The sequence below is a fragment of the Microchirus variegatus genome, assembly GCF_963457635.1.
Source record: "Microchirus variegatus genome assembly, chromosome: 8".
NCBI lineage: Eukaryota > Metazoa > Chordata > Actinopteri > Pleuronectiformes > Soleidae > Microchirus > Microchirus variegatus.
This window is the reverse complement of record NC_139809.1, coordinates 11,569,984-11,588,604: the sequence shown is the minus strand read 5'-3', so window position 1 is coordinate 11,588,604 and position 18,621 is coordinate 11,569,984. Positions and strand designations below refer to the sequence as shown.

General features: G+C 42.5%; 1 protein-coding gene across 1 annotated transcript in view; it reads left to right on the top strand.

Moving 5' to 3' along the window:
* Positions 1 to 18,621, top strand: part of LOC310930721 (NT-3 growth factor receptor-like) — a gene marked incomplete at both ends in the record, with an annotated part of 111,047 nt that overhangs the window by 52,113 nt on the left and 40,313 nt on the right. The window contains 4 exons of the mRNA XM_083893763.1: positions 10,269 to 10,423; positions 10,982 to 11,124; positions 13,124 to 13,268; positions 18,191 to 18,303. Coding sequence (XP_083749889.1) covers positions 10,269 to 10,423; positions 10,982 to 11,124; positions 13,124 to 13,268; positions 18,191 to 18,303 — 556 coding nt within the window. The remainder of the gene's footprint in view (positions 1 to 10,268; positions 10,424 to 10,981; positions 11,125 to 13,123; positions 13,269 to 18,190; positions 18,304 to 18,621) is intronic.

The window sequence follows — 18,621 nt, the reverse complement described above, 5'->3', positions numbered from 1 at the left end:
ACCCTCAACACTTGGTTTTGAGGGCCAGTTAAGATTGAGGGTTGAGATAGGAATTGGAATTGGCCCTTAGATAATACAATGGTTTTCATAATTTTTATATCTCTATTAACAAAGAAATTACTTAATTTGTAGCGTACTCATTTCGCTGCCTTCGTCGCCATCTTTGTTATGTGAAAACACGCAATGCATTCTGGGTAGCCCTTGCTCCCAAGGGTGGTCTCAGAAAATCTCAATATTGAGGGCGATACAGCCCTTAAACTTGCCCCTCAACTTAATTTTTCTGAGAATCTGGACAGCACTTGCACTAGGAGGGAGTGCGCATTTTTGAGATTGAGGGTTAAGCAGGGAATTGGAATTCACCCATACTCCTCTGCTATCTACACAAATTTCACCTCACAGATATCAACAGACAAGCTCTTCATAATCTGTATAAAAAAGAACACAGCAGTTCTGTTGTTAAATAGAAGACCCAACAACAGCTTCATCAGAGCCCATCTCCCTGCTTCACTTGACACTGATGCCTCTCTAATTGAAACGCTCTCCCGTTCCGTCATGTCATAATCCTACCATTCTTTGGCCGGCATGGAATTGTAAAATCAAGTAGTGCCATAACATGCTGCGCCTCAGACGCGCTAATGAGAGCCGCTGAATACAAGCCAATCGTGTGAAAATAATCAGGCACAAACACTGAAGAGTTTATTGCTGTTTTGGTCTTGGCTGAGATTCAGTTTTTCATCAGCAGAAACGCTTCAGCAGTCACACAGCGTACTGTGAAGTGTGAAGAGCGCGTGTGAGTTCCTGCATGCAGCTTGTTCAGGTGCTTTTGTTTTTTTTGTTTTTTTTTACCCCCATCACAATCAAGCAGTTCCACTTCAACCTTAGCACCTGTAAAACATCTTTCTTCAATTATTTGTAGGGTTTTCAAATTCCGTGTATTTTTCCTGAGCTGGTAGTGGAATGACTTAATAATAATTATAATGGCTTGTTCTCTGTTTAAATTTTTAAATTGAGTACATTAGCTATGTGACATTCATGTGACAAATGACTAACGGAAACAGCGGTAGTCGTCTGCTGGTTGGAAAAACTAATTGAGGTCCAGAGAAATGAACAAAATGAAATGGACATTGTTGGTTGACTGGAGTGCGTAATTGGTTAAAGTCTGAACAACAATTTACAAACGTGTGGTTAATGAATAACACGTCTCGTTATTTTTGCTCCGTCTCTGTCGCCTTTTTATTCCGGGTGATTTAGGCTGCGTTTCAGTCGTCAAGCCTTTTTTTTTTTTTTTTCCACAGAAATCCAGTTTGTCTCATTTGTCAGACCTGTGGCTGTAATAATGATAAGATAAGATAAGATAGCTTTATTTATCCCACAGTGGGGAGAGAACAGGGTTTCAGCAGCTCCGTATACAGATTAACAATTACACAATGTTATAAAAACTGTACAAAGAAAGAAATAAGATAAGAGTGAATGTAAATAAGGTGCGTATTTGGTTCAGGTAAAAATAAGACAAATCTAGGCAAACAAGACAAACAGGACAACAACTGTGAACAATAACTAAACAGACCAGCTAAAGACAAGGAACAAAAACTGTAAACAATAACTTAACAGACCAGTAAAAAAAAACAAAAACTGTAAACAGTAACTTAACAGACCAGTTAAAACAAGAAACTGAACTGTAAACAATAAACATAACAGACCAGTTAAACAACAAAAAAACAAAAACTGTAACAATAACTTAACAGACCAGTTCAAAACAAAAACAACAAAACTGTAAACAATAGCTTAACAGACCAGTTAAAAACGAAAAACAAAAAACTGTAAACAATAACATAACAGACCAGCTAAAAACGAGGAACAAAACTGTAAACAATAACAGACTAATACAGCAGTGACACAAACATAGTTATTTGGTTTGCACACTGTTGTACAGACGGACAGCAGTAGGGATGAACGACCTGCGGAGCCGCTCCGTCCTGCACTTAGGGTGCATCAGTCTCTGACTGAAGGAGCTTCTCAAGGCCCCAACAGTCTCGTGCAGTGGGTGAGAGGTGTTGTCCATGATGGCCGATAGTTTGGCCAGTACCCTCCTCTCTTGGATGACCTCGATGGAGTCCAGGGGACAGCCACAGACCGAGCCGGCTTTTTTAATTATCCGATCTAGTCTGTTTTTGTCCCGCACAGAACAGCCCCCTCCCCAGCACACCACAGCAAACAGGACCACTGACGCAACCACAGTGTCGTAGAAAGTCCTCAGCAGTGTCCTGCTCACCCCAAAAGAGTGCAGTCTCCGCAAAAGATAAAGGCGACTCTGACCCTTCTTGTAGAGCGAGTCAGTGTTGTCAGTCCAGTCCAGTTTATTATTTAGGTGAACACCCAGGTACTTGTATGTTGTCACCCTCTCGATGTCCAGTCCCTGGATGTTCACCGGTGCAGTGATTTGCTTCTTTTTACTGAAGGTTACCACCATTTCTCTCGTCTTGCTGGCGTTGACAAGAAGGTGATTCTTCTCACACCAGCTGACAAAGTCCATGATAGTCCTCCTGTATTCCTGGTCGCCATCTCCTGACACACACCCCACAATGGCAGTGTCATCAGAGAACTTTTGGAGATGGCAGCTGTCTGTGGAATACCTGAAGTCCGATGTATATAGGGTGAAGAGGAAGGGTGAGAGCACAGTGCCTTGGGGGGCTCCCGTGCTGCAGACTAACGTGTCTGACACACAGTCCTGCAGCCTCACAAACTGGGGTCTGTCTGTGAGGTAGTTGGTGGTCCATGCAGCCAGCCGGTCGCTGACACCTGCTCTCTCCAGCTTCACCCTAAGCAGCGATGGTTGTATGGTGTTAAAGGCACTGGAGAAGTCAAAAAAGGTAATCCTCACGCTGTTTCCAGTGCCCTCCAGATGAGACAGGGACCTCTGCAGCAGGTAGATGATGGCATCATCCACCCCGATGCCAGGCTGGTACGCGAACTGCAGAGGGTCCATGTTTGGGCTCACCAGGGGGCGGAGGTGTTTGAGGATTATCCTCTCCAGTGTCTTCATGAGATGTGATGTAAGGGCCACGGGTCTGAAGTGGTTGGGTTCCTTGGGGCATGATGTCTTGGGGACAGGGACCACACAAGAAGTCTTCCACAGGGTGGGTACTCTCTCCAAGCTCAAACTCAGGTTGAAGATGTAACAAACCACCTGGCAGAGCTGGTCTGCACAGTCCCTGAGGAGTCTGGGGCTGATGCCATCAGGACCCGTAGCTTTCCTGGCTTTTGTCTTTCTCAGCTGTGCTCTCACCTGATCCACTGTGGTCGTGAAGGGAGGAGAGGAGGGCAGCAGAGGTGGGGGAGGTGGTGGTGAGGGTCCTTGAGGTGGTGGTTGAGGTGTGGGAGGGGTGGGGGGTGTGAGCCTGAGAGGTGTTAATGGTGGTAGAGAGGGGAGGGGGACAGGAAGAAAAGGGGAGCTGGAAGTAGACAGGCTGGAGGGGGGAGGGATGAGACTGGTGTCAAACCTGTTGAAAAAGACATTAAGGTTGTTGGCCCAGTCTCTGTCACCAGGAGCAGGGTCCCTCGTCCTTACTTTGCCCTGTCCTGACATGGTTTTGAGTCCCCTCCAGACCTCCCTGGCGTTGTTATGTTCCAGGTGGTTCTCCATCTTCCTCCTATAAGTTGCCTTGCACTCCCTGATCTTCCTCTTCAGGTCCCTCTGCACTCTCCTCAGCTCCTCACGGTCTCCAGATCTAAAAGCTCTCCTCTTCTCCAGCAGCAGAGCTCTCATCTCAGAAGTTACCCAGGGCTTGTTGTTTGAAAAGCACCGCACCATTTTGGTAGGCACGGTGGTCTCCACACAGAAGTTTATGTACTCCGTGATGCAGTCAGTGACACTGTTTATGTCCTGTCCGTGTGGCTCACAGAGCACATTCCAGTCTGTGGTGTGAAAACAGTCCCTGAGTGCTTCACTTGTCTCCTCAGACCACAGCTTCACACTCCTTTTGGTGGGGGGGTGTTGTTTCACCATGGGGGTGTAGACAGGGTGTAGGTGGACAAGGTTGTGATCTGAGCGACCCAGCGGGGGGAGGGGGTAGGAGGTGTAGGCACCCGCTGTGTTTGCATACAGCAGGTCCAGGGTTTTATTTTCTCTGGTGGGACAGTCCACGTATTGATGAAAGTTAGGGAGAGTGGCAGATAGGGAAACATGATTAAAATCCCCAGTGATTATGAAAAAGGCTTGGGGATGTGCTGTCTGTAGTTGGGACACAACACTGTGGAGAAGCTCGCAGGCAGCAGCAGCATTCGCAGAGGGAGGGATGTACACCGTCAGAGCAATGACGTGTGAGAACTCCCTCGGAAGATAGTATGGTCGAATGCTAACTGCTAGCAGCTCAATGTCCCTAGTACACCGCTGCTCCTTCACGTGAATGTGTCCCGGGTGGCACCACTTATTGTTCACAAACATCGCCAGTCCCCCGCCCTTCTTCTTACCACTCTCCCTTGTATTCCTGTCCGCTCGCACGAGTTGAAACCCCTCAAGTTGCGCCAGTGAGTCCGGGATGAGATCGGTCAGCCAAGTCTCCGTGAAATGAATGAGGCTGCACTCACGGTACTCCCGCTGTAGCTTCGTTAGCGCCGCAAGCTCCTCGAATTTGTTCTGAAGAGACCGCACGTTTCCCATGATGACAGATGGGAGGCTTGGTTTGTACCGTCGTCTCTTTTCACGGCGTTTGACTCCGGCTCTACATCCTCTCCGTCTCCTCCGTAGTTCAGCGGGAATGACCGGTCTCTCCGCGGGTGTTAGCCTAGCGTTGCTAAGCGCTAACAGCTGATCCCGTGTGTAAACAACAGCGTTGCGACTGAGCGTGTTCGCCGATGCGGAGTTTAAAAGTCCAAAACAAAGTGAAAACAACAACAGAAGTCTCACCAGAGTTACGTCCAGGGTTGGACGTGTACGGGATCGACTGCTGAACACAAATACACAATAAAAAAGCGCTAAAAATACACATAATTCACCTAAAGTAAAGAATGAGTACGGAGCTGCTGTAACAAGCTGCCGCTCGGACGGCGCCATGATGCGCCATGATGCACCTATTGATCTTAGGGTAGGCAGCTTGTGTGTGTGTGAGTGTGTGTGTGTGTGTTCATGCAACCTGCTTGGGGTTCACATCAACAAATGTTCATTACTCCTTCTCCATAGAAAACACTACTAGATAGCAAGCATTCATCACAGCAGTCTGCAGGGTGGTAAGGAATTACTCCATCTCTTACACACTGTGTGTGTGTGTGTGTGTGTGTGTGTGTGTGTGTGTGTGTGTGTGTGTGTGTGTGTGTGCGTGTGCACATGGAAATGTCCTTCACCTACAGCTGTCCCCAGTCAACCATCCACAAAGTTATTTGTCATACTCTCCCCCTCTCAGCAGCACAATCATTTCAAGTGTAAATACTTGTTTTACTGCAGTAAAAAAAAACATATTTTTGTTTATTCGCACCTCCATTTATCTTTTAGATGCACAATGTGCATCGAGTATCTTTTAAATATTCAGCAGATTATGGAGAACCAACCACAGATCTTCTGTTGATGTAGGCTGGCTTAAATCCTCCCGTCCCTTCACGTAATCCCAGAGTCACTCGATGACGTTGACATCGAGAATCCTTCTTTTACTCTGAAGATAGTTCTTAAATGACATTGGCTGTAATGTTTGAGGGTCATTGTCCTGCTGCAGAATACATTTGGGGCCAATCAGACGCCTCCCTGATGGTATTGTGTGATGGATAATTGTCTGCATTGAGGACACCATTATACCTGACCAAACACCCTGCAGAAATGCACCACCAAACTTGCAAGGAGCCTCCACCGTGCTTCACTGTTGCCTGCAGACGGTCATTATTGGCAGATAAACTGCCTTCTGCTATTAGCTATTAGTTTTCATGCATCGCTGAGTTGCTCTTCCATGAAGACCACCTCTGGAGAGGCTTCTTAAACAGGAGCTGGACATATTCCTATTCTGAAGAGACGTAAAACATGATGGTTCTTTCATCTGTCGCACCAAGTTTCCTTGGGTCTACGGTCTCCCTGTGTGTTTCTTCATAAAACCTTGAACAGCATAAATATCTTTGCAAATCTTTGCTTGGGAGAGACCTTGGTGTATGGTGTTATGATCCGTGACATGAAACTGTCTTCCCCAAAGTCACCTTGGTTGATTCTCACCCAGTTTCAAGCCTCCCACACAGCTGTCTGTGTTTCAGTTAATGACTGCGTTTCACCCTACATATGAAAATGATGATCATTAGCACGTGTGTGTGGTATAATTGGTTAATCACACACATGATTATAATCCTACTGACTTTGTGCGAGTGTTACCTATAAGAATTAATTCCGGTTTGAATGTAAAGGGCAGACACACCAATTATCGCTTTGATTTTTCTTCTGTTAGCTCTCTTTGCATTTGTGAATTGATTTTAAATAAAAATACACAATTAGAATGTATATATGCGAAAGCGCCGGCTTCCCCACACTGTCCAAAGACATACAGATTTTGGGGTTAGGTAAATTTCGACACCCTAAATTGGCGAGTGAGAGAGTGAATGGTTGTTTTTCCCGATGTTGGCCCTGCGATGGACTGGTAATCTGTCCAGCGTGTACTCTGCGCTTCGTCCTATGTCAATTGAGATTGCCACAGTACCCGCCTGCAACCCTCACGTGGAGGATAAACCAGTTGAAAATGGATGGATTTGCAAAAGCACTTGTTACAGCATTTCTTTTTTTTCCACACTTGCCTAAAACTTACATTGGCTCCTCACGACTCTCTGTGTTTCTCAGAAAAGCTTCGAAGCTCTGAAAACACCAAGAGACGCCGGCAAATTCAGACGAGGACTCGACTGTTAAAAATAAATCTGGACGTTCAGCGCGGGACTTCACAATCACGTTTTAATCACGATCGTGATTTTTGGCTTCTCGCGAATGTGATATTATTATATTGAAAATGTGTGCTCTGCCAAACAAAATGCAATGCAAATCAAGCGCTCCCTTATCAACTGCCTGCACGCTGCAAACACGGCACAGTCTCTGCCTTTTCACTGCACCACGGCAAGTTCTCTGTGTACGAGTAACGCAACAATGAATACAGATAACAGACAACTCATGACCTACCAAAGTGTCTCTGCATGTGTGTGTGAATGTGTGACAGACAATTGGTAGGTTATGGTAATAGTTGTGGTAATGGGAGTTATACTACACTGGAGCTTTAACCAGGATCTTATGAGAATTTCTCTTTTGAGCTGGTACACTCTTTGAAATAAGGGTTCCAAAAGGGTCTTGTAGAAGACAAGGAGTGAGATTTTCCAGGTAGAACCTCAGTCCTTGTAGATGGACCCTTTTGCCATTTGCTTCTGAAAAACCCTTTCCCAAAGAAAGTTTTTTTCAAGGGTTTTGGTAACACCAATGGTTCCAGTAAGAACCATTTTAAACCAGAGAATAAAAACCTTTCCTGAATAAAGGGTTTGAAAAGGGTTCTTGGTGGAACCCTCCTAAAGGGTTCTCCTATGAGGACAAGCCGAAGAACCTTATATGGTTCTACTTAGCACTTTTATTTCTGTGTGTAGGACCTGGGGTTTCATTTATAACCACTGCTTATAGACAAAATGGTGCCTGTAAAAAAAAGGTGCATACCACTTCCCACACAAATATTTGGATCTATTAAAAAGCAACAACAACAACAAATTGGAAGACAGATGGTGAGGTGTTTAATTGAAGCCAGATTATGGATCCACTGAGTCAGAAACTTTTTATTTGTGTTGGTGCTTGGGAGCCATAACTGTTCCATTATAGGATATTAAACAACTGAAAGCAAATTACACTCAGATAACAACAAGAAAAATAACATTAAGGCACTGCAGAGTGAATCATATTTATTAACAATCATTTTTAACACCATTTATGTATCATCAAGTTTTTTATTCATGTGGTTTGTGTTTAAAATCGCTGCAGTGAATGTGATTGCGATGTCGGATCGAGTGGAGCGCAATGGAGAATGAGCTGTGTGAGATGACAGGACATGTATGCTCATGTGGGACACTTAGTTTGTGGTTATTTGGTTTTTAAGGTTTAATTTTGAGTCTAAAAGTCGTTCGTTTTGAGTCTAAGGGTGAATTCCAATTCCTTGCTTAACCCTCAATCTCAAAAATGTGTGCTCCCTCTAGTGCAAGTGCTGTCCCGATTCTCAGAAAAATTAAGTTGAGGGGCAAGTTTAAGGGCTGTATCGCCCTCAATATTGAGATTTTCCGAGACCAACCTTGGGAGCAAGGGCTACCCAGAATGCACTGCGCGTTTTCACATAAGAAAGATGGTGTCGGAAGCAGCGAAGCGAGTACGCTACAAATGAAGTATTTTCTTTGTTAATAGAGATATAAAAATGATGAAAACCATTGTATTATCTTAGTTTAGGCCCATATTATGGATGACTGACGTCATTGTTGCGTAACATTTATTTTTATTTTACGATCTTTTGTCAATAGCCGGCCGGTGCGGACAAGCGATCGTTTGCTATCGTTTACTTTTCAATAAGCCGTGGTGTGTGGTAACTGTCAGCTGAATATGTCCGTGGTTGTGGTATTTGTATGAGTATCATCTTATAACTAACTGACAACCTAATAACTTGACTGACAAACGGATCGTAATAAATAATCGTGACGTAAAAGTGTTCTTCTTCTTCTTTTTTGGAGCTGACAGACTGGACGCAGCTTTCGCGTTATTCTGCCCCCTACAGTCTGAAGACGTATCTGCATTTAAGGGCTGTTCCATTTCTAAGTGACAAAATAACCCTCAACACTTGGTTTTGAGGGCCAGTTAAGATTAAGGGTTGAGCTTGAGGGTTAAGATTGAGGGTTAAGATAGGAATTGGAATTGGCCCGAAGTCATTGTTTCATTTACTTTATATTTCTGCCAGATGTAATTCTGTCATAGTCAAGTTTTATGCGTTCCTGTTCATGAGCAATTTATGCGTTGTTTTGGCACTGACTCTGTGTCCTCACTTCTATTTATGCTTTCCGTGTCCCTGTCTTACCGCACGCTCCACCTTCAATTTGTGCCCATGTTCAGTTTTTACTTCTTGTCAGTTCCACTGATAGCCTTCCAGCCACTACTCCGAGTAGCTATTTTTTTTCAGCGAGTGAGTTTGTTTTCTGTTCTCTGACCCTGCCTGTTTGTCAGCTGATTGTGTGCTTTTGGACTGTCAGACCATGTTTTCAGTAAAGAGACAATTTTACCCCCAAACTAGAGCTTTAGCCTGCTTTTGAGTGGAATGTAAGAGAACAGCACTGATTGTCAGGGTCACTTTGTCATGGTGTGAAGCGATGACAGTTCTATTTACCAGCAGGCCATTTACATTCAGCTTTCAATGATTATTGACAAGTCACATGTGTGGCTTATAGATTACCTCATTAAATCTCTAATCTTGCTGTCTCACATGGTTTTTTTCATGTGATTATTTTCATAATCGATTGATCTGACCATTCTTTTCTCAATTCATAACCCTAACCCTAACCCTTAACCTAATATGAGTTTGGTCCATAACATGTTTACCAAACCACAAACCAATGTCCACAAATCCAAATTACTCAGTTTTAATGATTTGTTTGTTGAAAATATTCACATTTAAACATCAGAAAACTGGTTATACTGCTGTTATAAACTAATAATCAATTTATCGAATAACCCTAATTCACATGCATGATATATGGAAAAGGCAGCTGTTATATGGGGTGAGTGGAGATTGGTGAGTGAGGGATTTTAGAATGGTTAGCTGACTGACTCATTGCAGCAGGATGAATTAAAAAAAAAACACAAAATTCTCAGAAAAAAATGCACCCTTGGGTTGCAATGTTACATAAGCACCAATCTGTGAGCTTACATGGTTTGCAGGATGTTGTGTGTGAACATGAAATGCTGCAATAGACTGTGTGTGTGTGTGTGTGTGTGTCTTACTGTACATTCTCTCCTCCCGCTCAGTTGTGCTGGAACAACCATGATCCATAACACTTAAGTGAACTCTGCCCCTGCTATTATAATCCCTCTGGATCTGCCCAACATGTCGTCCATTATTTGACCTAACAACGGCTCCTTTAAAGGTCTTGGTTATGTTTGCAGTGATGTGTTTGACATGACAAACTCGCCTTGTTCTTCTGAGAGCAGGTAGAAATAGAATATGTCACTGATGAGATGTTGCTAATATTGTCAGTGGTCTTTCTTTTCTTTTTCTCTCTCTCTCTCTCTCTCTCTCTCCCTCCAGTCATTTCGAGGAGGTGGTGTTCTCCTGTGGCTGTGAGATTCGCTGGCTGCAGCTATGGCAACAGAGAGGAGAGGCGGGTCTAGGCAGCCAAGATTTATACTGTACTGATGGCTTCAAGAAGATACTCCTGCAGGAAATGAACATTAGCAGCTGTGGTAAGTTTCGAGTGTGAAAATTGGCACGAAACACACGATCCGAAATACACTTTGTCCTTTTATTGAGAGCTCAATCAAAAATACAGAAACAAGGGGGAAAAGGCACAATTGTTGCTGACTATTTCTGCAGCAGAGTACAGTATAAGATTGTTTACGTGGGATTCAGTAAAAAAATAAACCACAATGTGTGACAATGCTAATGAAGGAAAGTATCCCACAGAATGACAGTGTGGCTTCATTGGAAACAATGGAGCTCTGTGGCACAGAGGATATCAGGCTTTGACATTAACACACAATATATAGAAAATATAGATCACAAAAATATTATCATTTCTTTTAAAGCCATAGTGGCAATTCTAACAGGGAATATACAGGCACGATGATACACACTGACTTGTAAGTGTTATTAAACGATTCTTAACCAATGAATGAATCCTCAACCCAACGCACTGTACTTGTGTGGATCTATTTCTGTGAGAACGCTGGTCTTTAGAAGTTAAAGAATGTTATATCTCATGGTGTGTTTACATGTCCTCTCACGTCCCTTCTCTCTCCTAGACTTCCCTGATATCAGCGTCAGTCACGGCAACCTCACAGTTATCGAGGGGGATCGCGTGACAGCGGTCTGCAATGGCTCTGGATCCCCTTTACCTGAGGTGGACTGGCCTGTCAATGGCTTGCACTCCATCAGTTCACAAGAGGTAGGAAGTAAATACACAGACAAAATGCCTGATCCCAACAGTTACAAGTCTTTGTTTTTGTGGGTTTGATCCAAAATTAGTCCTCACATTTGAAGCACACGCACCAAAGAAACTAGTTTGATTTTTTGGGTATTGCATTTTAGAGCTGATGCTATTTATTTCATTAGTTTCCTGATAAATAATCTGTATGTATGTTACCATTAATCATTGACATGATGTGAAGCAAACCACTGTACAGCAGCTGTGTTTCCCTCACAGTGGAAGTGTTAAAGTCTACACGTGGAGGGCAAGTATCTGAAATTGAAAGTGGAGTAAATTGATTGTGTGATTTGGAACTGGCAGTGACAGAGCACAGTGTTTTCCCCCGTTCGCATGAGATTATTGAGCACTGCTGCTAAAATTTCAGTCGTGATTTGCACTGGCAAAAATTGAGCACCAAGAAGCTGCAAACTGGCCCTGACATGGACTGGCGACCTGGGCAGCAACAATGTAAACATGACATTTTTAATGAACTTTATGATGATTAAAATAACATTGTATATTGCATATATCTTTACTCTGGATGTGAAACATCATTACAATATTACAATTGTTATTTTCAGAATAAAAGCCCCTGTTTTGTAATAATCACTTTGTTTCGATTATTTAGATTGTCTAATCATTTGGGGCCATGTTAAGTGGTGGTATGCAACATTTTGAGCTACAGCATAACAAACAAGAAGTAGTAGACCTTAGTTTGACCAGGCGTCTATGTGATTTAACCTTTTCAGGTGTATTTTTTTAATATATATACATAACAGAATATTGATTCTAGGAGGAAACCCCATAATCTTATTGCAACCACATTCATAACCAGGAAATGTTGATTATTATCTCCCTCATTTCAGGCAAATGTGCTACAAGCTGTTACTCTATTAGTAATATCATTTTGATACTTGAAATGTGAGCTCACACATTATGGGTAGTACATATCGCAAAATATGATCCTCCAAATGTGAGCTAGTTAGTGTGAGAAGAGCAGTGGACCAGAAGTGTGTTTATATATTGTCTGACATCGATTAGCTCTGGCCCCCCTGAAGCTGGCCCTCACCAAAGGGTCATAGAGAAAAGTACGCTCAATAATTTTAGAAAGTGGGACGTCTCTGCTGCCAGGCATCTTCCAAACTGCTAAGAATATTCAATAGAGAAAACATTTATTCCATAGTTTGAGAGAAGTTTATTATATAAGTTTCAAAATGCATTAAATAGCTTCTATTTAACCATGGTGCACTCAGTTGTAATGAAAAAAAAAGTGTGGAAGATACTCTGGGTAATTAAAACACTGCATTTGTTGCTTATAAGTAGCTTATACATTCGGAAACCTGCACTTGTGTGTGATATACAGTCCTTATTATTTGATAGCAAAGCATAGTTTATTGTAATTACAAGCAAGCAATTGGGGGGAAAAAAAATCATTAACGTTCACCCTTTAGTTGTCACAGCTGGCAATACTGGAAATGTTTTACAGCAACATCTCCCACTTGTTAAAATAGGTTTAAATGGCTGCAAAAGTGCCATCACCCGCAGTTACATTAGCATAACATCCAGGAAGCATTACCATTACAGTACATTCAGCCAAATTAAATGGACTTTTCACATTTTTTGGCCTTTAAAATGTGTATTGTTGCGAAACTAGCGTACTTAATACATTTAAATGATGAGGACAAGGCTGTAGTTTAGGGGTAACGTCAGGGTTTCACACTCTCCTCATTTGGCCAACACTACACAAATGCAGCACAATGCAGTGGACATTAACTGTATTACTTTTGATAAATTAACATAATGACCACTTATTACAGAAAATAGACTTCCCTCCACTAGCCTGCTTTGCTTTGACACATCACTCCTCTCTGATAGGTTCAGACATTGTATGCCCATATACCCATTATTCTATGACATTATTACAGAATTGTGATGAAATAATCATTATTTCCATACTTCTACTCTGCTCTCACTCCAGGCCAAAGTCTACGGCAACAACACCATTCATTCCATCATCATCACTTTGGACAATGTGAGCAGAGACGACAACTACTTCCTGCTAACATGCACCGCCACCAACATAGTGGGCATGACCAATGCTTCTGTCCACCTAACTGTTCACTGTAAGTACACACTCACACAGACTCAACACCACGGTTCGCAGAGTGGAAGGGGACTTCTTGTTGTTACCCTCCAAAAGAACCTCATCAAGAAAACTAGATCCAGATTCAGACAAAGGACTCAAAAGGGCAAAAAAACTATTGCGTGTTGACGGTGCTCACAAGAATAGTACTATTGGAATATTAAGCCCCGCTCACCAAGCGCGAAAACCATTGCAACAACAGAAGTAGTCGCCGAGGATAGTCATCCGAGCCTTAAACCAGCTGACACCTCGACTCCTCTGCCCGATGGACCTTTTAGCTGATGAGCCGCTCAAACCAGACTTGTCGGAGAGAGCTGTAGCATCGTTCTCTTCTTCTTTGGTAGGAATGCGTCCTATTCCCTGGGTCCAGACTTGTGCCGCCACCCGATGGTCAAGTCAGATACTACAGGACCCTGACGCACGAGTATACCAGGGTACGCGATATGCGGCACAAGCGCGGAAGTATACTAGGGCCTTGAGTCAGAAGGTGTGAAGGCAGTGTGGGCAGGAAAGGGGTAGTGGTGGCTTTGGAAATGCATGTCTGAGGGGGGTAGTATGTACACTACCAGTCAAAAGTTTGGACACTGCAGAGTGAAGGCAAAAGGGCCAACAACTGCTCAGAATCTCTGGGAACTCCTTCAATCCTACCTCATGAAGCCAAGAGTTTGCAAAGTAGTTATCAAAGAAAAGGGTGGCTAATTTTAGGAATGATGCTTTCAGTGAGAATTAGTAGGTGTGTCCAAACTTTTGACTAGTAGTGTAAATGTGTAGGTAGGAAGGGCTTTTGGTGTGTTTATTTGGTGACTTACTGCCTCCAAAGACACTGAAAACGACTAAAAGCCAACACGTGTTGACACTATAGAATAGAATAGAATAGAAATACTTTATTCATCCCCAAGGGGAAATTGTTGCATTCTCTACCTTACCTTAAACCTTAACATCACAACTAAATGCCTAACCCTTACCCATAACTTAACCCTGACATGGACCCAGCGGTACCCCAATTCTAAAAAGTCCTCGGCCAAATGTTAGTGGGGTTTTTTTTGGAGAAAAAAGAAGGTTTTAATCAGAACTTGCCCTCACAGCCGAGTACACACACACACACACACACGCGCGCACACACACACACGCACACGCACACACACACACACACACACACACACACACACACACACACACACACACACACACACACACACACACACACACACACACACACACACACACACACACACACACACACACACACACACACAATGTTCTTCTGTTGTATTGCTCTCATATTTTCAGTATAATGGTCATTCTGGACAAACACTGTTAATAGTGCAGTAAACTGAACCATCCATCATCATTATAGCCCATACACATCTGTCCGGTATCATGCACGTGTGTGTGTGTGTTTATATTCTTGTGACCTACAAAAGGAGTTGTTTGTACGAATGTATTGTCATATGCAAAGGCCTCATAAATTATCCTGTCACATGGTGATTAAAAAGGCCACAACAGCATCACACCTCAGGTGCATTACAAAGAAAAACCATGTTTCAGCTGTTGAACTGACTGTTAAGTCTCATTAAAACAGAATGAAACCCTCAATTCACTTTTTTTTTTTTAAACTAAAAATTAATAATCCTTAAATTGGAACAAATTGTGTTCATATTTAACTACTGATTATCTTTTATTGTAACTGTAATGTGAATTTTACAGTTGTGAATCCTGTATTCATATATTACTTGTTAATAAGCTCAAATAAGCTAATTTCATGCTGCAATTTTGATATTTTCCTGGTGACCATGAGCTATCCAAATGTATTACCCCAAAAGAATATCAGTTTGACTCTAATAACATACCCCAGCATATACATATATACATAAAAATGCAAATATACTACTCCAAATCTATTAGTTTAGAGCAGATGTAAATCTAAGAAATAGGGTGTGTCGTTTCTGTGAAAAATAAAAACAAGGTAAATAACTGGATTAAACGTTAGGATTATTTCCAGCAGCATCAACATGTGGTGCCATATAGGCAGGAGGGGTTAAAGTTGAAATAAATCTCATTGGGTATCGAGTGTTCTTTCACAATTTAATACAATTAATGAATGTGCTCAGCTGTATGTAATACTGCCATAGTCAACTACGAACCTGTGTGTAGTAATCTGATGGGTGCACTGCACACTGTTCCCAGTGTGAGCTCTATACCGGCTAATCATGCACACATCCATCCACAACTCGAGGCTTGAATTTAAAACACTGTAGAGACTCTCTGCTGGAACTTCATTATGCATTTGTAAGCACACCGCAGTCAGATATTGAGCTTCGCTCTCATGAAGTAGTGACAACCATTTGAAGCTTCGATGGTTTTAATGGTAGGAATGGAGAAGATATATGAGCAACATATCCATGCATGCATCGGATTACACCCATGAATCTTTCTGTGCATCAAGACAAAATCACATTGTTTGTTGATTCATGAGAGGTGGATCGAGAATATCTGTGGTTTGTGGGTCCTGTGATGATGACATGAGTGAAGGATAATGCACAGTGCACTGGTCATTATTAGGAGGACATTTTTTTAAACAGTTTAATGAAGGACCCCAAATTATAGTCTTAAATCTGGTATTCTTCTGCTTATTACACAGTTACTTGCAAAAAAAATTGATTAAAATGATTCCAGTCATTTAGAAATGGTTGTATTGCTACCGTTTAATGAAATAGTCCATCAGTTTTTATGGGGTTGGAACTTCATCCATTATAACCTCCCAGTCCACAACCTCTCACTGCCTTTTAAACTCCCTTGTTGCTTTTTACGCTGTCTTCTTTTCCCATTTTCCCTTTTCTTAATGGGGCGATATCAGCCATTCAAGTGATTGTTTGGCCTCTCACTCCCACTGCACCAGAGTCTTTTGACAGAATCACAACAAGTACCATGCAAGACAAGGAAGTTGCTGATTACCGCTGCCCAGATCGATAGGTCTGTGTCACTTAGGTACATTTGAATGAAGGATTTCAAACACCAAAGTTGAGAAATAACACAACTGATCTCACTGAGGGAGGTCACAGTGGATCAATAACACTTCTTTTTTCAATAAAGTCTCTAGTTCAGCTGGTTTTGCCGGTGAGTTTACATTGACAGATTCATCAAACTTGGTTTGGTGGATTGCTGTTGGTCACAGCATGATCAGAACAGGAGCTTTTGAAAATTTAAGGTGAAAATCGACCTAAGGGTATGGCAGTTGCTATGCAGTGATTGACATCGGAGCGCCTTAGGGTAACCCTGCCTGCGGGCCGGAAAATCAGGGACTTTTCACCCTAAGTTTCCCCCCAAGAGTGAGCAGGGTTAGGCGCTAAGGGTTAGGGCTAACCCTAACCCTGCTCACTCGTGGTTGGGAAAACTTAGGGTGGAAAGTCCCTGATTTTCCGGCCCGCAGACACCATTGTATTTTGACCATCCCGATTCTGTCCAAAAACAACTTTTTCCATATTTGATCTGGCATTATTACACGAGTAAGTACAGTCAAAATACTGTCACGCCGAAAACATTTGTAAAACGTCCTCAATTTTGCAGTACCAACAGGGAGGTTCTCAGCACTGGGATTGTTTTTAGAGTTTCGTGCACATGTTGCAGTTAGTTCTGATTAGAAGTTTGTCAGTATCTATTGTGTCTTGACCTCCTTTCTGTCAACAGTGAACCACATTTTTCCAACTTATTTTCATATCAATGTGTTTAACACTATCACACGGGATTTGGTGCCTTTGCTGTTGTCTTTGACTTGGCTGCCCCTGCATGAATGGCGTACAGCACCCTACTCACACACAGAGACTTTTGTCATTTTCAAGCAGATAACTCGCTGCTTTAGTCACAAGCCATTTATCCATGTATTGGGCTTGTTGCCAATATTGCCCTGCTCATTGATTCAGCAGAGTACAGCAAGTCATGCTGAAGGAAGTGGATAATGATTATAATAACATTTCCCAAAGAACATGTGATTACTTAATGGAAAAGCTTGTGCTGCGTTCCGTCCAAAACAAATGATAAATAACATCAACATCATCATAGTGACTTGGTTTCATGATCAAAACGTGTAAAGGTTTAGAGCATAGTAAGCTCTGATACCTCTGGCATAAACACTGACTTGTAAGGACCAGTAGTCCTCATGGAGACCAAAACCTGGTCCTGTTTAGGCAGAATCTCATTTTCTGAGGAACTGGTTAAGTTTAGGTCTACTTTTAGTTGGGTTAGGTTAAGGTAGGGATAGGTAATTACTGGTTATGGTCAAGGTGATGGATAATGGTTTGAATAGGCTGTTCAAATGAATACAGTGTTCTTAGAAGGTTGGGTTAGGGTCAGGTTTAGGATTAGGCCAGTAGTAGTTATTGTTAAGGTTAGAATAAGTCTCCAGGAAATTCAATTCAAGTCAATGCACTGTCCTCTGAAGTCATGGGAAACCAGTGTGAGTGTGTGTGTGTTTGTGTGTGTTAGAGAGACGAATGACAGCACTCCACTTTCTCGGGCGCTGGATTAAATTTCATACAGTCGGCTGCGGTAAGACAATGACATTGTTGTAGCAAACAGCATTGCATTTGCATTTTTGTCAGTAAACAAAGAGAAACACAAGAACAGGATCGCACATGCTCACACACTCCAAATCAATTGCCACAGATTGTGATGAGACCAGCATATTAAAATAGTAACTAAGGTCTTCCTCCTGAGTGTCTGTCTCTGCATTTTCTCTCGCGGCGCTCCCACTTGTGGTAACGACAAATCAAGACGGATGACAAATAATACATCTTTCGCTGGAGTGCAAGACATTGTGCTACGTTCAGATCTTGTACTGTGTGCATGAGCGTGTATTACAAGCAGAGCAGTGATCATGTTTTCTCTTCTCTTTTGTCTCTTAAGTTCCTCCCTCCATTTTGAAGCTGGTGGAGCCAGAACGCCGACATGACACATGCATAGAATTCACTATCCGAGGTTCTCCCCACCCAACCTTACGATGGTTCCATAAAGACAAGGTGAGTTTGATGGATATGCATTTTTGGATTATATACTATCGAAGATGCACAAACGATCTCTTCAATAAAATGCTTTGACAACATTTAAAGGTCACATAGAGTGGTCCTGTTGCACATGTTAGTTATGGAGGTCTACTTACATACATTAACTTGTTTTTACGGTCAAAAACCTCCCAGTTGCTGTAAACGAGCCGATAGAAACCCTCTTTTCTGACGGTGTTTCCCAGCCACGAGATTTGAGACTCAACTCTCTCACCCAGAAGACAGTGTGTGTCTTGTGATTGGCCAGTATATTCAGCACACCCGCTCTCAGAAGCG